At 39.6% G+C, this 20,402-nt stretch overlaps 2 protein-coding genes across 29 annotated transcripts in view; one reads left to right on the top strand and one right to left on the bottom strand.

Annotated features, from left to right (window-relative positions):
- Window positions 1–17,399, bottom strand: part of LOC143036552 (uncharacterized) — a 49,498-nt gene extending 32,099 nt beyond the window's left edge. For 2 of the 5 annotated variants that reach the window (XR_012967373.1, XM_076204054.1), the window contains exons 1-5: window positions 16,959–17,398; window positions 13,732–13,820; window positions 11,772–11,857; window positions 9,149–9,976; window positions 7,068–7,160 (exon numbers count right to left, since the gene is read on the bottom strand). Coding sequence is in view for 4 of the 5 variants with exons in the window: in XM_076204054.1 (XP_076060169.1) it covers window positions 7,068–7,160; window positions 9,149–9,976; window positions 11,772–11,852 (1,002 nt within the window). In the remaining variant the exon portion in view is untranslated. Of the gene's footprint in view, window positions 1–7,067; window positions 7,161–9,148; window positions 9,977–11,771; window positions 11,858–13,731; window positions 13,821–16,958 lie in introns of all 5 variants that reach the window. The other 3 variants (XM_076204053.1, XM_076204056.1, XM_076204055.1) reach the window with 3 other exon arrangements.
- Window positions 17,400–17,663: 264 nt separating this feature from the next.
- LOC143036544 (uncharacterized) overlaps window positions 17,664–20,402 on the top strand; it is a 93,611-nt gene continuing 90,872 nt past the window's right edge. For 23 of the 24 annotated variants that reach the window (XR_012967369.1, XR_012967370.1, XM_076204037.1 and 20 more), the window contains exon 1: window positions 17,664–17,773. The gene's annotated coding sequence lies outside the window, so the exon portion shown is untranslated. Of the gene's footprint in view, window positions 17,774–18,081; window positions 18,217–20,402 lie in introns of those variants that run through there. The other variant, XM_076204027.1, reaches the window with a different exon arrangement.

The following is a 20,402-nucleotide window of genomic DNA, read 5'->3' as shown; positions in this document are numbered from 1 at the left end:
ATACAAAAAAGTGTCAAGATATTTTTTTTTCAAAAGTCTACCGTCTTCCTCATTTTTCACTCTTCTCATGATTTCTACATCATCTGCAAACATGTTGGTATCGCTTGTTGTTCCTTCCATTATGTCTTTGACATAGACAAGAAACATTATTGGCACAAGCACTGAACCATGTGGAACTCCACTCATTACTGCTCTCCATCCTGACATCTTATCCTTTACTAGTGTCCTCCTGTATCTCTCCTTAAAAAATATATTTCACCCTTTCTAATAGTTTGCCTCTCAGTGTCTGTGTCTGTGTCTGTGTGTGTTTATGTTTGGACAGCTTTTGAAAATGGGTTGCAGGATAATGATACTTTACATTCCATCTTGCAGGACCACCACAAGCGGGTACCTGCCATTGGTCCCATATTAATGATAGAATTAATCTAATAAACTGTTTTTCTATGCAATTTCATGATATCCAGTGATGAACTTTTCCTTCTATAAGCCCATAAATAGTACTGAATTTAACAGCAAAAAAAAAGCATGCAACACTACACAAATTTATTAAGTTGTATCTAATGCATATAACTGATAAATCTACTAGTTGGCAACTTCATGAATGGCAAATAAATGCACATAGCTTAGTCCAAGTGAGGGTAAACACACAATTAGATGAACTAGATTGAGAATACATTAGTTGAAAATTAAATCCACAATATTCAAATAAACAAGGTAGGTCCAGTGTATTCCTGCTAGAGGATGTACACAAAAAGACTGAAGTGGAAAAAATAAATAAATAAATAAACACAAATAAATAAATAAAATAATACATTCATAAAAAATAAATGAAATAAATAATAATGATAATTTATCTATACACCAAGGGCATTTTCCTTTTACAAGATAGGTGGCCAAGTCAAAACACAAGCACCCCACCCCCTTTCACTCCCATCCACCACCTTTGCCTCCATCTCAACATAGTTCCTCATAGATGATGGGTAATTCCTGTATCCCACCCACTGCCTGGGTCAGAAGCAATGCAGCAAGACACAATACATCCACAGCAAGGCCACTTCCCTTAATTGGTGACCCCCCTTCTCCATCCCCTCATGAAAAGAGAGAGAGAGAGAGAGAGAGAGAGAGAGAGAGAGAGAGAGAGAGAGAGAGAGAGAGAGAGAGAGAGAGAGAGAAAGAGAGAGAGAGAAAGAGAGAGAGAGAGAGAGAGAGAGAGAAGATGAGGAGAAATCCCTTCAGGTTACATCAAAATATCATTCATACATACTCACTCCCTACCTTCCCATTCATTGCATCACAGTATCATCTATACACAGCCATTCTCCACTCACCCCTATTTCCTGCCTTCTCCCTTCCTTCCTCAACAGACATTCCCCTTTTGCACAGTGCTCCTTTCACCCCATCCATCTCATCTTCAGTTGTCCCCTCAAGATCACTCCCTCTACCTCTGTTTTTCACACCACTTTTACTTATTTTACTTTACTCATTCTTTCCATGTGTCCAAACCATCCTAATATTCTTTCATCAACACTATCTCTCATCTCCTTTTGCAGCCTCGTTTTCCTCCTCACCTTCTAGTCTCTCACTCAATCCAACCTCGTAACCCCTACCATCCTTCGACATTTCATCTCAAACACATATAAACTTTTCCTTTCCACCTCTGTTAAATTCCAGGTCTCTGCACCCATACAGTGCTAGTGGGACAATTACCCCTTCATATAGTCTCCTCATTGCATCCACTCTCAAACCCCTATTTCTCATGACATTTTAATCCTCCAAGGCATTACCTGCTTCTCTCAGTCTACAATTTACATCCACCTTCACTTCTCTTTCCTGCCACATGCAACTCCAAATACCTAAAAGCTATCCACTTCCTTTAGCCTCTCTCCTTTAAGACTTCCTTCCAACTCACTGCCATCCTCTCCCCTTGTACATCTCATATTATTACTTTCACATTTACCTTCAACTTTCTTCTATCACAAACCCTCCTAAACGTCATCACTAACTCCCTTAATCCCTCCTCTTACCCTACCCAAGCAGTGTCATCAGCAAACAACAACTGGCTCACCTTCCACTTTTCTTTATTTTCTTTAACCATCTCCAGTCCCCTGACCATTACCATTGCCTTTACCTCCCACACCACCCCATCCTTGTACACATTGAACAGCCATGGTGACATGACACATCCCTGTCGCAATCCCACCTTTACCTCAATTCACCTCTCCATTTCCAATTCTAACACAGGCTCTAGTACTCATAAAAACTCTCATCTATACAGTTTCCCCCCCATGGCCTATATATCTGCAATACCTCCCACAGTGCCTTTCTGTCTACCCTGTCATAAGCCCTTTCCAAATCCACAAAGGCCCAGAAAACATCCATACCTTTTGCTAAAACACATATCTGCCTTACCACAAAAATCTGATCCAAACAACCCCTACCCTTCCTAAACCCACAATGTACCTCACCAATTACTTCCTGTTTCTCTCCTAATCCTCTCAATTAAAACCCTCCCATATACCTTCCCAGCTACACTCAACAAACTGTTCCCTCTGAAAATACCAGTCACATTTATCCCCTTTTACCTTGTAAAGTGAAACTATACAGGCACTCCTCCAGTCTTCCAGCACTCTACCCTCACTTAGACACACATTAAACAACCTCACCAGCCAGTCCACTATTACTGAAGCTCCTTTCTTCAGACACTCTGCATGACACCCATCTAACCCAGGTGCCTTACCTGCTCTCATAATTTTCAAAACTACTTGCACCTCATCTTTTCTTATTTCTCCTCCATTTTCCTTTATCACTTTCAATTTTTCAGTGCCTCCCACTGCTACCATCAATCCCTCCCTATCCTCCTCCTCATTCAGCAGCACTCTAAAATACTGTGCCCATCTCCCCCTTACTGCCTCCTCTTCTGTTAACATCTGTTCATCTGTGCCTTTTACCTTCCCTTTTCTACTTGACTCACCTACCCTTCCTGTCTTAACTTCCTTCCAAAACATATTTTTATTACTTTAAAATTTTCCTATCATACACCTCCCCCATTTTACATTTGCTCTCCTTTTTTTTGCCTCCTCTATCTTTTGTTTTGCTTCTCTTCTTTTTTCTTTGTACCTCTCATATGTTTCTCTCATCTTATTTTGCAACCAGTCCTAGAATGTTTATTCATTCTCTTCAACTATCTTCTTCATTTCATCATCCCATCACTCACTATCCTTCTATTCCCTCCTATCCTCCTTGTTCTACATATAATCTTTGCACATCTTGTCACTTCCTCCTTGAAACATTCCCATTCCTACCTCTAATCTACCCTTCACCACCTCCCACATTTCTCTCAGCTTCTTGTGCTCCTGGTTCATTTCCATCTCATTTAAAGTTTACTCTAAGCATCTCCCTATCTTCTCTTTTCCTCTTTCTACACCTATCCTCCACTCTCAACTTACCTTCCAAAAAAAAAAAAAAAAAAAAAAAAAAAAAAAAAAAAAAAAAAAAAAAAAAAAAAAAAAAAAAAAAAAAAAAAAAAAAAAAAAACCTCATATTCCCCCATCTCCCTTATGAACATGGGCATCCAGAACTCTTCCTACTCTTTACCTGGATACCACTACTTAGTCCATTAATGTCCTATCAACCACCCTTCTATCCACCACCCTCTCCCATGTGTACTTATGTTTGACCTTTTTCTTAAATACTTTGTTAGCTATCATCAACTCTTTTTCTTAAACACATCTCCACCATTTTGTCTATTTGTTTATTATCATTATTTGCTTGATTCTCATTTATTATTAGTTCTATCTAATATTATTTACTATTTATCTGTTTGTTTATTATTCAACTATACCTATGCATTTATATATGTATTTTATTTATTATTTACATTATTATAGTTTTTATTTATTCATTTATCTATCATTATTATGATTTTTTTGCATCTGACTTAGATATGGACCAAAAGGTCTCCTGTTGGCATGCTCCGCCTTTGTAACTCCTCACCATGATTATTACTTGGTGGTCCACATTTCCCAAACATCCAGTCTATTGGTCCCGTCTTTGTATTCTGCAGTGTCTAGTTTGCTCTTATATTTTTGTATAGTTTTTTGTTCCAGACATCCACTGCTCAGAGTGGAAAACTGTTTTTTTTTTTACCAGGCCTTTTCTATAACTGTCCTTTTTGAGTTTCTTTTTCATGTTCCCTTGTATTTCTCTTATCCCAATTTAGTAAGTCCTCTCTATCAAGGACTTCCATGCCTTTCATGATTCTGTAGATGGTCAGCAGGTCACCTCTTTCTCTTCTTTGTTCCAGAGTTGGTAAATTCAGTTTTGACAATCTCTCCTCATATGACAGGTTTGAAAGTGTTGGGGCCATCTTCGTAGTTGCTCTCTGGATTCTTTCAATTTTCTTTATATTTTTTTTTGGTACTGGGTGACCATAGTGTTGCAGCATACTCCAGGCTAGGTCTTATTATTGTGGCTAGTATCTTTTTTTTACCATATTTTGTGTGTGTGTGTGTATATGTAGAAGGTTGTTTGACAGAAAGAGGAAGGCTTATAGCAAGGCAGAAAGGAAGATTTTTTTTTTCTTTTTTAAGTGTTAGGGAAATATACATATCACAAGAATGGACAAAGTGAGAAGTGTGGAGGCAATACAGTAACTGGGATCAACTAAGAACACTTGGACAGGATAGATCAACAAGTACTGACATGTTTTAGGCTAATGAAAAGAATAAGGAAGATCTAGCTAAGTGTTCAAAGCAGACACCAATGAAGGTGGATAGATGGGTGGAATGTTTGTCAAGAAGGCAAGATGGTGCAAAAGATAGGAATGAATGGAGGGCAACTGTGAATGAAAAGATGTTGTAGCCTGAAGGAATACTCTTCTCATTTGCTCTAAAAATTGAGTGGATTATGAGGTGGGCTGCCATATGCTAAAGTCAATCAATCAATTGATACCTGAAGTTTCACTATGCAGAAAATCTGTAGTCCCAACAGTGACAGGTGGTGGTCCTCAGAACCTTCCACAGATCTCTCTGGGAAGAAACTTTGGACTGTTGTCTGTAGTGTATCAGCGTGAGACTGTTTCTGTGTCAGGGGCTGAAAGCTGTGGGGACAGAGGAGAGCATTCACTGGTTGTCAGTTCTCCATTGTATGAAAAAGTGTAAGAAATGAAGCTCAAGTTGATAGAGAGAACTTGGGCCTAATCCAAAGAACAAGTGTCAGCCCCTCAGAGATAAACCTCCTGATGGAGGGGAGTGATATACTGAACTAGTGAGGGTAAACCAGCTCAGGCTTTTGGACCCTACTGTGGCAGTGGTGCCTTCCTGCACTGTCCCTGACCTGGGCGGAGTGACATGGATGACCCATCACCTTCAAGGAGATGAGATGGGAGGGTCATTAACTGGGTTATACTGTGTATGAAAAGTGTATGCTTTGAATTGACAAATGGGAAAAGGGCCTTTGGTATTTGTGTATATTTATATACCCCATACTAGATTATTGATTGCATGGTAACATGCAGCTTTACTTTCAGGACTATTCTGGGATACCCCTATGGACCAAAGCTACACCTCATTTATCCATGTCAATTACAACCTTATGTGTAAAGGAATAATGGTACTTGTGATACAACTGTCCCTATTATCGCTTGTATGAAGATTAACTGCAAGGTAGAACTAAGGAAATTATACGAGAGGTACAACAACAACAACAACGGGGAAACAAAGTGCCAGGTGAGGAAGGCAGACGTAAAATGGGGAAGGAATTTGAAAGAGAATTTTGAAAATAATAAAAAGGTGTATCTGAAGAAAGTGAGGAGAGTGGGGTGGGGGTGGTCAAGCAGAGAGGAACAAGTAAAGGGTGCAGATGGGCAGTTGATGGAAGTAAATGCTAATAGGAGATGGGTAAAGTATTTCAGGGAATTGTTGAATGTGGGAGAGGCAGAGGGGAAAACACACAAATAGAACGAGAGTTTATTCTTTAACTAGTTTCGCACTATGGTGCTTCTTCAGAAAGTGCGAAACTAGTTAAAGAATAAACTCTCGTTCTATTTGTGTGTTTTCCCCTCTGCCTCTCTCACAACCTGTCAAGATGTCGTCACAATTGTTGATTGGCGAAGAGGCCAGGAGGGATGGATTGTGGCAGTAGGTGATGCTAGGAAAATTATGATAATAGGAGAATTAAATAACATGGCTATAAGAAAAAATGGGATAATGAAAGTAATTAAATCTGGTATAGCACCTGGGTTGGATAGGAGAGGCAGAGAGTGGGAGTGATGAGCTGGCAAATAGGGTTGATCAAAGAATACTAGGATGATGTGAGCATATGGAAAGAATAGGTGAATCCCACTTATGTATTTGTTACTTTGTCCATATGTATTTACATACATACACACCCATATCATTAATCTGTGTACCAAGAGGCCTTTTTCCCGTTATAAGGAAGGTTGGTAACCAGTCCCATCCATTATTCATTTGTTTTCCTTTTATTTTAGTTCCTTGTAAATGAAAAGTCATTCCTGTACCCTGTCCAGGTCAGAAGCAATGCAGCAAGACACATTTCACCTACATCAAGGGCAGCGGCTTAATTTACGTGGTGAACCATATCATTAACAAATGAGATTAGTTTTAACCCTCCCCCCACACACACACCGCTGCACCCTGGGAATGAAGTGTTGCCCTCTTCCCTACCACATCTATTTGGATCAAAAAGCAATGCAGCAAGGCACAGCTCTTTTGCTGAAGGGCCTGAAAGCTGGAACTAGCATATTTCCACCACTTTGCTGCATGGTAACCTCCTTTTCACCCAAGTTATGAAGAGGATGGGAAGAATATTCACTTGGACCTTTCATCCTTTCAGAAGCTCCATTCACTCAAATCTTTTACACGATAAGTGCCCTGTCTACAGATAAACAAGTAGATGTACATGAGAACACAAACCCACACCAAAGTCATCCATACATGAAAATGCAATCTCATGGGTACAATTAAAATCTAGTAAGGTTCGGAAAGCACAACTGATAAAACTGCAAAAGCAAAATGACACTGGAAATGTATGGAAAAGGTGTGACTTACTATTTGTTGCTGTGGCTGTTGGTAGGTGACTCCTGTTGAAACATAACCTTCGTAACCTGGATGTTCTTCACGACCTTCCACCCTAGCATTGCTCTATAAAGTAAGGCCAATATCAATACATGCATTTATTCAGAAGTACATAAATTCTATCTATATACCAAATGGTTTCTCCCATTCCCTGCCTTATATGGAAAATAACCAGGGCACCTACACTTCACCCATTTACATATACATATACCAAAGGCATTCTTCCCCCTTATAAAGGAGGTAGAAAAAAAAAAAAAAAAAAAAAAAAAAAAAAAAAACCACTCATTCCATCCCTATCATACTCCCCTCCCCTCCAACCTCTTGTTTTGGTGCCTCCTGGATGACAGATCATCCCTGCATCTAACCCATTTGTTTTCCCTTTTATCTTAGCTCCCTGTGGATAAAGAACCATCCCAGTCCCCTACCCATTACCCCGGTCAGTGGTAATCACTAATCAACTCTCAATCCATTGCCCCCTGGTCCCTCTTGCAGAACACCTGCAGCCTTCAGATAATTGGCAACAGCTTCCATTTGAGACCTTAAATCACTTGAAGAAAATATAACGAGTTGTTGTCTAGTGACTTATTGTGGGGCAATGTGATATAAGGTGTTCCGTGTCTTCTGTGCAGTGGTTACATCTGGGGTCTTCTGAATTTGTGGTCAGACTTATTCTGTGTCGAGTAATGTTTTAATACTGGATGGTGACCCGAGCACAGACATGTCATTGTGGTTCTCATCAGTTGTGGGATTTTTTTTTTTTTTTTTTTTTTCTCTTCTCTTCTATGGGGTTCATGTCTATGGGATGCTGGAGTATTTATTTTGGTGGTCTATCTTGAAGGTGTTGTTTAGTGATCTTAGTGTATATGTGTTTCTGTGTGGTACTGGTGGTAGGTGGATATAGATGTCTGAGTAGTAGTCACTATAAATAATAGTAAAGCTCTACCACGGATAATTTTGTCTCAACACATAACCACAGTTGTGTGCAAAAAGTTGTATCAAATTTAATGTGGAAATGTGAATAGATTAATCTATCTACATAACAAAAAGGCTTCGCCCTTACAAGAGAGGTAGCCAGCCATGGCAATCACCCACCCTGCACCCATACCACATATATTTGTTTTCCATGTTATCTTACCACCTTAGTTCCTCATTTCTCTATCTATGCTGCAGTTCAGTATAAACAGTTGTATATACCAATAAGGCATGCACCCACCCGTCATCTATTTCTCTTTCATCTTTGCTCCTTGCGGATAAATGGTCATCCCTGGCCCCTGCACTAGTCAGAAGTTATACAGCAAAATACAGCACATGTGGAAATAGAGAAGATGAGGAGAAATCCCTTTAGGCTTTAATACTCTAATGGACATAAGGCAATAGTGTTCCAAATCAACAATGATCCCTTTTACAATCAACACAGTATTTAAGAATAGTTTGAAGATTTAGGGGCAAAAGACACTATAAGCCTACAGTCTCTAAAGTTATTGATCAATGTTGGCACAAACACTTACAGTGAGTCCTCCTTATATGGTCATTCTTTATCCGGTAAATTCACAGTTACAGTGTTTGGTAATTACTACCCTTGGTTCTATTTATGGTGAGAAAAATTCACAGATACGGTATCTGCTAGATATTTTGAAGAGGAAAGAGCAGGGAGAAGGTACATTTGCTATATCCTATTATTACATGTTATAATGGGTTTGGTATACGGTAATTTCAATTTGCGGTAAGGTTTTCAGGAATGCATATGTACCGTATAACGAGGACTTACTGCACTGCACATGGTTCTTATACTGTACAAGGAACATACTGCACATGGTTCTTATACTGTACAAGGAACATACTGCACATGGTTCTTATACTGTACAAGGAACATACTGCACATGGTTCTTATACTGTACAAGGAACATACTGCACATGGTTCTTATACTGTACAAGGAACATACTGCACATGGTTCTTATACTGTACAAGGAACATACTGCACATGGTTCTTATACTGTACAAGGAACATACTGCACATGGTTCTTATACTGTACAAGGAACATTTGATACTCACCCCATGATACCTGGTTGGCATGGAGTAATCGCCCATGCTGCAGCTTCCACCTCCAAGGCCCGTAACTACACTTCCATCCTGCCCATCACTCTGAACTGCTGCCTGAAGAAAGTCCGGCAAGTCGCCAGTGATGTCCTTGTCACAGATCTCAGCCACTACTGGATTTAAACTACTACCATCTTTGTTTTCCACAACACCCTCACCCTTGGCTTCACTAAAGTTACTATTAAAAGAACTGAGGTAGTCTATTTCTTGCTCTTCGTCATTTTGTTCAATTTTGATATGATCCATAGGGGTTATTGCAGTCGCCTCCTCCTCCCCCTTGTGTGGCGAGGGGATGGAGCCGTGCGGTGCCAAGGTACCCTCTTGCATAAAGCTTTCATTCGTTTCCTCCACACGCGTTGTGCTGGAATGCGAAGGCGAAACTGTCCAGTGTGTTGCATTGTTGGACGAGGCGGACTTTTCCTGTTTTCTTCGCTTTGGCGGAGGACTCTTTTCTCTGCTTTGTTCCGCTTGACTGGTACTGGCCCGCGAACTTGTATTTGCTGGCTCTTCGTCAGGTACTGCAAGGCCTTTGATTTTCAAACACTCAGCTGCCTTTATCAATGAGGACAACTCACTCTGTCTTACATTCACTTCACCTATATACATATAGTCTAACAAAAACTCTAAATCTTTACATAAAATGTCCTTCAATATAACCACAGGACTTTTACACGTGGTCTGTTCAAATATTGCAGAAAAATATTCACTACATGTAGATAATATGAGTTTGTGTGATGGGTAAAATTTGCCTTCACAAGCTAATGTTACATCTGCATATGCATCCTGAAAAAGAAAGAAAACTTTAAGAAAGAAGTACAAGTTCCTTTAGTGTTAACAACTGAGCATTATATGTTTATAATTAATAAATATATTTGCCACCTATGGCAAATTTCCCTACAAAGGGGATTACCAATCCAGTAATCACTAGTGGCTTTCATCAGCACCCAAAGCCCAACAAGAAGGGCAGACCCCACTTTCTTGTCCGTCTTATGAAGAATAATCTCAATTGTAACAAGATAGCCAAGATAAGAGGGAGGGAAGAGGGTAGAGGGGAGTGTAGTATGTAGGGGATGGAATGGGTGTGAGTGGTTTCTATGCCTTTGTTTTTTTGGCTGCCTCTTTTGTAAGGGGAAAAAAACCTTTGGTATATGTATGTGATGATATGGATTAACGTCACAAACTCCTCCCATTAGAAGGCTAGTATGGACTTTGTAGTGTGGAATTTAATGAACCATGTCCTTGGTTCAACTTTGCTGGTGGCAGGATTTGAACAGCCCTCACCTCGACCTTCACCACAAGTGACGATGCTCTAACCCACTCAGCCAGTGAGCTTGTGGAGGTGAATTACAGAATAAATATACATATACCAAGGGCTTTTCCCCCTCTTAACAAAGGAAGCAGCCAAAGTCAAAAGCACAAATCCACTTCCACCCATTTCATCCCCACAAATTCCACTCCCAGAATATACATATATACCATATACCAAAGGCTTTTTCCCCCTTATAAGGGAGGTAGCCAAAAAACAAAGGCATAAAAACCACTCCCACCCATTCCATACTTAATACACTCCACTCCCCTCCACCTTCTTCCCTCCCTCTTATTTTGGCACCTCCTGGATGACGGGTCATCCCTGCATATTGTCCACTGCCCCTCCACCCTCCCTCTTATCTTGGCACCTCCTGGATGACGGGTCCTCCCTGCATCTTGTCCACTGCCCCAGAATATACAAGGCAAATAAATAGCTGTGTGGAATGAAAGGCACTGTGAAAAACATATTTGAGGATGAGTGCAAAGACAAAGTTATATGAAGGAGTGACTGCAATTATGGCAAAGTATGCAGCAGGGACTTGGAATCTAAAGCTGGGGTTCTCAACCTCTTTCCTTATGTACCCTGTGCTTATGTATTGCTGTTCATTAGCCTCCTAGAAACCCCACCACTAGTGAAGGAAACCCTAGAGCATCCACAAAATCTCACTAATTCTTGTTTTTATGGTCCTAGTTGTGAACCACTGTGACTAACAAGAGCTCATTGAACCATAGGTTGAGAACCACAGATCTAAAGGATATAGATTAAGTGAAGTGGCCTTGCTGTGGATGTACTGTGTCTTGCTACATTGCTTCTGACCCAGGGCAGTGGGTGGGATACAGGGATGACCTGTCATCCATGAGGAGCTAAGATGAGGGTGGGGGGAGTGTGGTGGATGGGAGTGGAATGGGTGGGAGTAGGTACATGCCTTTGACTTGGCTACCTCTTTCATAAGGAGAAAAAAGCTCTTGCTATATAAATAGATAGTCTTGAGAAATATGATACATGTTACAAAACATACATACATATACCAATGTATGGCATGATATATGTGGAAGTAAAGGCAGAACAGGGAAGAGGTGGGAAATATTCTTATCAACCACTTACACTACAGCAAGAGACAAAAGTTTATCATTTCTAACTATCTAGTTTAGTTCCCTGAAGGCTGTGGGTCTTCTGCTAGAGAAACCAGGCGCAACCGAATGATTAATTGATTTCCCTAATTTAATAATAACACATTCCTTAAAATACAAACTACACAAGAATACTTACTTTATTTCTCAAATCACTGATAATACGATAGAATGTTGTGTGGTGGTTGTTCCACTTGAGAGAAAGGATTTCACCATCCATTTTCCCTGAAGAACAACATGAAAAAGTCTCGTGAGTAAAGAGCATCAAATACAGGACTGAAAACAAACAATATCATCCAGTAACTGTCACCTGTGGAGGCATTGTGCCTTGCTGCATTGCTTCTGACCTAGGCAGTGGGTAGGGGATAGGGAAGACCCTTCATCCACTAGGAGCTAAGAGATTTTCTAAATGGGTAAAGGATGGATACCTCCCTCGTGAGAGGGAAGAAGCCTTTTAGTATATAGATTGATAAATAGATTTGTTTCTGGTCAAATGATCCTGAGGGGATTTTCTTTAGGTTAAACAATACCATCAATGGACCTTCACTTCAAACATTCCAGAAAATCCATACCTTGTTTCTAAGTCTGTCAGTTATAAGGAGGTAAGTTAAAAAGGAAACAAACAGACAAGAGTGGAATGGGTAGGGGATGGCTACCTCCCTCATAACAGGGAAGAGGCTTATTGATATATAGATAGGAAAGTAGTAAAAATTGTAGAACCGACAAAAGATACAAGAAAAGGTCCTGTGAGATACATACACAGTCATCTCCCTATCAATCTTCAAACCCAATCAACATCCTCGCCTCCCATTTATCAGTGTCAGACTAGGACCAATCTCCATCAGCTTTCAACTTTATCTCCACCTTTTCAAACTGAGACATATGACAAGTGGCAACTACTTCTCTCCTCTTATTACAAGTTGGTGACATAAACAGTCCCACTTTAATACAATACAGACACAAGTTTCTTCCTAAAGGGACCTATGAGAGAGCTCAAGAACAATTTTGAGGCAATAGTTATCATCATGAATTGTGAATCAATGACGAGTATCTGCAAGCGGCAGCCCTCCAAGACATGCATCTAAGAGAATCATGTTTCTCCTGCTGCCCATTTTCAAAAACCCATGTTCCTTGCCTCCATCTGATGGTAAGTCTTGGGCCCAACACTTAGTCTTTCAACCAGGCCCACGATATCTCTTCACATACTTCTAATGCACCCGCTTCACCAATTCAAACACAAATAACTGACAGCCAGATTTGTTTCCTCCCCCATTCTTCCTACTACAATACACACATACATACAAACATCTACCAAAGGCTTTTTCCTCCTTACAAGGGAGGTAGCCAAAAAACAAAGGCATAAAACCATTCCCACCCATTCCATCCCTAATACACTCCACTCCCCTAAACCCTCCCTCTTATCTTGGCACCTCCTGGATGATGGGTCATCCCTGCATCTTGCCCACTGCCCTGGGTCAGAAGCAGTGTCGCAAGACACAGCACATCCACAGCAAGGCCGTTTCATTAAATCAGTGACCCCACCTCTCCATCCCCCCATGCAGAAAAGGACAAGACAGGGAGAAATCCCTTCGGGCTGCGTCAAATTTTTCTCACACATACTACCTCACCCCCCATCCCCCACCCATTCCACCTCATGCATCACAATGTCATCCATATATAACCATTCTCCATTCACCCCTGTCTTCTGTCCTCTCTTGTCCTTCCTCAACAGACATTCCCCTCTTCCCCGAAGCCCCTTTTACCCCATCCATCTATCTCATCCTAGGTTGCCCCCTCATGTTCACTCCCTCCACATCTGCCTTCCATACCTCTTTTACTAGTCTTTCTTCACTACTACAATACCAGACATAAAAACAGTAACACACAAATATAGTATAGACAAGAGTACAAAGTTTCTTCCAAGAGGGGTATATGGGAGGACCCAAAGATCATTGCCAACGGCTGTGAGTCAATGGGTTTTCAGTCAATGAAACTTGAGCAAAAGAAAAAGAAAAAAATTGTTCTGAATAAATGACAACTGTTGAGAACAAACTATAGGTAATCTTTGTGGAAGGAAGAAAAGTTACACCTTTACTTACCAAAGTTTTGTGTCAAAAGAGTTTCAACTAGAAAATTGTCATGCTTTCACCCTGCTTCTCATGGTGGCCAAGTCGTCTATACTGGCATTCTGCAATGAAATAAAAATAAATAAATTTTCCATTTTCACTTTACATGTGACAAATGTCAAACCTGTACATTAAAAATTAATCCAAGGTATCAGCAAGTGAAATCTTTTGCTATACCAAGTTGCACCAAAATAATATAAGCATTGTTGTTGAGGTGTTTTGTGAAGACAATGCATGAAAATATTGCAAAAAAAATACAGTTGAAGTTGATAAAGATTTTGGGCACCAAGTGTCAGCCCCTTGGGGTTGCACCTCTTAATGGAGGTGACGAAGTTGGAAAGTTTAGAAATGGGCATCTTTGCAGGACCACCACATGCCATCATTGGTTCCATCCTCAACATAAACAAGTTATTGAGAAAATTATAAAACTATATAATTTATTTTATTTACTTATTCATCATTATTATATTTTTTTTTGCATCTGACCTAGTTATGGACCAAAAGGTCTCCTTTGTAATCCTTCTACTGGACTGAGGAACTATAAACCAACTGTTCATATACAATAAATAGATAAAGGACATGAGATAAGCAGTCACCCCAACAGTCAATCACAGCCTGTTTGGAATAACATAAGTGATGTTTTAGTGAGTATTTACCTAGTTGTATTATACAGGAAAGGAACTATGCTAGTGGTGACCTGTCTTTTTAACTTTCTGCATCAATTTTTTTCTTCAAATCTTGAATAGTGTTTCAACAAGTTCTTGTAGATACATGCATCACATACATTCAAATGAGAAAAAAAAAAAAAAAAAAAATCCAATTACCCTACCCTAATGCTTTAATTTAAATAATCCATCCATTACTCCTGATTTTATTTCTATTCATTTAGTTAATGTATATATATTTTTACACTATCCCAATACTTCCTGATTCTTGATCTTTCAAGATCACTTGTCTTTCTCTCTCATACAAGATGCCTGAAAAGTTAGGGAACACAGCCAGCTAACAAGACCTGTGTTACAGCATAATCCCAATGAATATTGTGTTGTCTATCATGTCACACTGAGTAGCTAGGTAGTGTGTGACAATGAAACAACAATCATGTAGAAGCTCTAATGTGACTTTGTGTTTCTAGCATGGTATAGGCCAGCACAGGGAGGCTGAAGGCATATTGATCGTCATAGTTGCTACACCAAGCCAGTCTGTATTATATCTATAAGCTGCTCTTTGGGCACACATGTATAGATCAGCCCTGACATTTGTCAAGTACCTTACCATGACCCTTTAAAAAAATAAAAAATAAAAAGATAAATAAGTTACATCTCATTTGAAAATTAAATGAAAGCCATTCTATACGACTTATGTGCCATTGATACAGAATGCCACAACTACTGCTGTTTTGATAATTACAATACTCTGTCTTTGTGTGTGTAATAAATGAAGAGAAAGTGCCAATGTTGCCGATCTTGAAATATCTGCCAATCATTGTCCTCCCAATCACAAATCTTCATGCTTTAAGTACAGCTATACCCAGACCAAACCTAACTCCTTAACATAATCTAACCTATCCTTACCAGACCTGACCTGATGTGACCAGATCTAAACTAGCATGGCCTTTACTAGTATGGGCCTTCCCATGTGGGGTGTATGTTAATTATCCCCTCTGGTGGGGTGTGTATTATCTAGTCAGAGGGCAGCTCTCTGGTAAAGTACATGCTGCCCAGCCAAAGATGTCCCTTATATCTCTCTGTGGCATGCACATTATCTAGTTCTATCAATTTTGACACAGCCTGAAGGGATTTCTTCCCATCTTCTCTTTTTTCTGCATGAGGGGATGGAGATGGGGGTCACCGATTAAGGGAAGCAGCCTTGCTATGGATGTGCTGTATCTTGCTGCATTGCTTCTGACCCAGGGCAGTAGCGGAGATGTAGGGATGATCTGTCATCCAGGAGAAGCCAAGAAAAGGGGGCGGGAGGGGTGGCAAATGGGAGTGGAGTATGTGGGGATGAAATGGGTGGGAGTGGATTTATGCCTTTTGACTTTGGCTACCTCCCTTGTGAGGGGGAAAAAGCTGTTGGTATGTGTATGTTTCTGGGTGGCAGTTTCTGGTTACCAAGTGTAAATATTTTTCACCCCCCCACCTTGTCCACACCTTTAAGAGTTTGAAAAATTCTTTCACATCTCCTCAGGTCTTTCATTCTTCAAGTGTGGTAAGTCTTGGTCAATCTCTCCTCGTATGAAAAAATGTTCAGTTCCGGGACTAGTCTAGTAGCGTTTCTTTGTAACTGTTCCATCTTTATGTCACCTCTCATACATTGAAACCATGCTTGTACACAATACTCTAGGCAAGGCCTTACCGTTGCCTTATATAGGGACATCATCAAATCCACATTAAGACATGTAGTCAGTCTTGAATTGGCCTTTGCTGTAACCTTATTTACCTGTCTAGAGAGCTTGAGATTACTAGTAATGATGACTCAAAGATCTTTGTCCTCTTTTATTTCCGCCAGTACCTTCCGTCCCAAATAACTCACAGCCTGGGTTCTTTCTTCCAATATGCATGACTTTACATTTCTCTTCAATACATTCAAATCTTGTTGTAGGGTCATGCCTTTTGCAATTCTTATCCGATTAACCACTATGTCCAATGCCTGCACTTATGATGACCTTGTGATGGTATCTCATAGAAGCACTTGTTTTAATTATTTCCAAGATATATAAATTACGTCATAATTTATGAGGCTCAAAAAAGTACCTCCTGGCCTAGTAAATTTATTGTAAAATTTTAAACCCAGCCTAAATGGCATTCGAGGTATGAACTACAAATCATCAGTGTCTACCATGCCATAGCAACACTATTTTGTAATTTGTAGTTTATAATTGAGAAATGACATTTTTATTTTAAGGCCAGTAAAGCAACTAATGCTTCACCTTTAAGCATTCAGTCAACAGTGACTGGATCTACACTTGCTGAATTGGGATGTTAATGGCTTTAATTGATAAGATATAACACCTACCAGAAGTGACAAAGAACTTTTGAAATATCATAATAGTATGATTTACGCAAACAATACAATACCAAGCCATCAATCCCTACGTCCCACCCTTAATGAGATAACACACACGCTGTTACCATTGATTAATGAATTTATGCTGGAATCACCAAAAGAATGGAAGAAATGCATACTGAATAACCTACCTTGCATGGTTTTATCTAACTCCAGCACGACATAATTTTGTGTACTTAGTAATCATCGAGAAGACTCCTATAGGAACGCCATATTGTTTACTTTTCGAGAGACGCATCAGTCTAAATACAGTTTTACGTTCGGACAAAATTGAGTAATATTACAGTACTCATAAAGATATCATGAATATAGCTGGATTGTAAACATCGTTGGGTGATACAAATTATTTTCTATCATGTGTATCAGCCTGTCATAGTAAATTCCCACCCAGTGAATAGAGTACTTCCAAATGTAAACACTGGCATTATATTATAGATTATTTGTATTACTGGTTGAATTACGTTATTTTTCACAAACAAAGAATATGAGTTTTACATGATTTGTGACGCTGGTATAAGGACTATAATTTCTAAGTACCTCTAAAACCAACACTTTTCTATATAATTTTATTGTGATCGACATAAAACATGTAACCCACAGTGCACTTTTGATTTGTTTTTATAGCTCAAAGGTTGATCAAATTTTATTTCTCGGATCAATGAATTTCTTTTGTCCACAAGATATCATAAACACCTTGCTTTTATTCATCAATTTCCTTTTGAATAAAATCAATGTATTTGTTAATTCAGAAAGTAATATTATAAGAGTTATATATAGCTTTAGTTTGAATATTTTTTGTAGATATTTTGAGATGACGCTATGACGTCATTACTGCATTTACAAGCGTCCGAGGAAAATGGCGGTCAAGAGGTGCTATAACGGACGGGAGATTTAGTGCAAAATATTGTGGAGATACGTAGTTTCTTCGTGGAAACTAGGTGAAATCGTGAGTATTATTGTACTGGGATCCTATAACACTCAATATCTTAAGTTCACTTAGGGGCTCCATTCTATATGACTAGCTTGTCCTCGGTAAGCTTGACACAAAACTCGGATGGCGGGTAGCGGAAGTCGTCCAACCATTCTTTCGTTGTTCTTTTTCATGATTTGTTAATAGGGTGCCTTAGGGACCTATAGTACATTTTCAGGTTGACCTGCATATTGTGGTACATTTACTGTGTGTGCATAAACCTCCTTGTAAATTGTTTAAAAAGGAGGGGTGACGGTTAAGAAAGTAGCGATAGGTTAGGCGGGGCTTTGTGAAGCTGGCTGGAGGCCCCAGCGCTACGAGGACGCGGTGGCGGAGGCGGGACTGAGCCGGGGCTCTTTGCTGCATCGCTTTGCTTCGTATCTTCATAATACTTGTGGTATATTTTCATACATGTCTAGGTAAGGTCTTCGCTTGCAGCTAGGAAAGCGGATTTGACGGGGCGCTTGTAAGAGACTTTGTTCGTGAAGCGTTTAAATTTGATGCTTATCCTTGTCCGTGCGCGGGCTTCTTACAATGTCTATCTGCCGGTCTTACTGCAATGTACGTTTGTTTGATGGCTTGTAAAATCGTATTTTGGTCTCTAGGAAATTTACCTGACCTGGTCGCACCTTTCGCTGTAGTTTTAATTTGTTTTGAAATTGTTGGAATGAGGATAGTGGCAAACAACAAAGAACGACTGTGTTATGTTTTTTTTTTTTAAGGGTTTATTGATTAACATACGTCTTGTAGTTGTTAGTAACACGATCTTCTAATGTTGTAACTTGTGGAGAGGGGGTAATTTGATTGTGAGGGGCACAAATAAGGCAATTTATGATAGTTTGTGCAGTTTATACATGAATAATTGTGAATTACTTGTTGGTTAACAAATTATTTATATTAATTTGACTTCCATTTTGTAGAACATTGAATTTGATATATTATAGTGCCTCAGATTCATAGCTTGAGTTTTGGAATTCACTTCAATTGAAATATGTATTGAATAAATTTTTGCTAGGTAGTTATATGTAGGGATGTATTGTCAATGCATTGCTTGGCTGGCAATCTCCCATATAGCAAGGGGATTAATTCCCTTGGGTTATATAACTAGGGACATTGTGAACCCTTGGGGGTGGGGAGAACTGTCATTGTATTAGGATGATGATAGGTGAATACAATTCTACTTTAATGTATTTAAGAAGCTGGAGGTAGTTTATTATATAGTGTATATATATATGTGTGTTTAAAGTTAATATGTGTTGAGAGTGATGCCAAATGCTTGTTTTGCCAGAGCAATAAACAAAGGGTTGCTAGTGAGTGCTCTAGTAGCCAGCAATAATGTACCCGTGTGGTACAGCCTAAACTGTTTGGAGCACAGTTAGGGCTCGTATCGAGAGCATGGTTACATTCTCTCAACTGTCAGATTAGATTAGGTTAAGGGAAGGATGTAGTGGTTCATGGTTGTGAATGGAATTATGTTAGGCAGACCTCGCCTGGCAGTACGTGTTAGTGTCTTGGATCACCTGGATTTGCCAGTGTCATTCTCTTCGCAAAATTGTTGAGGCCAGGACTCAGGAGGCTGGATGGAAAGGGAATCGATCACCCATTAATAGCATAAGGGGGTTAGTCGGAATAGTTTATATATGGTGTGACATGAGCACAGGAGTTCTTCAGGCAGAATACAGTCGTATGGCAGAAGGCAGAGTATGATGCAAAAGGAAGTAGTTCATGATCTGAGGTTGAGGTAGAATGAATGTCAGTTAAACTTGCAAATGTATTAATTATTTTACCTAAGGGAGTAATTGTTAGTGATAGCCAGTGCTGTTATTGTAACGATTTTGTACTGAACAGGTGCACAAATACAGCAATTACTGCCAAATCAGGCAGTAATTGCTGTATTTGTTATACATGTGATTTAATTGATAACAGCAGTGTGGCTGTGAAATTGTGGTTTATTAATGTCTGCCAAATTGCTAAAACTGACAATTTGGTTATAATCCATGTCGTTAGGTTTTCGTAACTCGTGTGTTCCTAACCTTCAAAAGCATAAATGCTCTGAGCAGTTTCACCTTAGCTTCCATGCTGCGAGTAGGTTGTCACACAAGTTGGAGTTGTACATCTAAGTAGTGTATCGGTGGCCCCTTGTTTTCTTGTGGTTCTTTCTTTGCCTGTGTGTGTTTCCTCTTGGAGACCTTAATTTCTGAGTTTGCATGCCCATTCCCTGTTCCCCATACCTTATCCAGTTGTTCTTGTGTACAAGTGTGCACATTGCCTCCAAGCTTCTGGTAGTGCCGTTGCACTTTAATGTATTTGTTTTCGTGCTTTGTTTCAAGAAGCTGCAACTGACAGGCATTATGTACCAGAGAATTGTATCATACACCAGCCATGACAAATGACATTTTTGATTAGATTATTTTAGATATCATTTGGAATACATGTGTATATGTAACTATTCTTGCTTATAACAATGTAAGGTTTCCTATCTTGGCTCCGTTTTTATGTAGCTTATGGTGCTGCTGTTTGTAGGGCAATTGTACTACATCCTACCACCATTTTCTCACCCAGCTTAAAGTCTCATTTCCCAACTTTGGTATTTTATTTTTTATTT

This window comes from Oratosquilla oratoria, chromosome 20, assembly GCF_046742065.1.
Source record: "Oratosquilla oratoria isolate Oo_2021 chromosome 20, ASM4674206v1, whole genome shotgun sequence".
In the NCBI taxonomy this organism is placed as follows: Eukaryota; Metazoa; Arthropoda; class Malacostraca; order Stomatopoda; family Squillidae; genus Oratosquilla; species Oratosquilla oratoria.
Note: the sequence above shows the minus strand (reverse complement) of the source record. Positions and strands in the feature narration are given on the sequence as shown.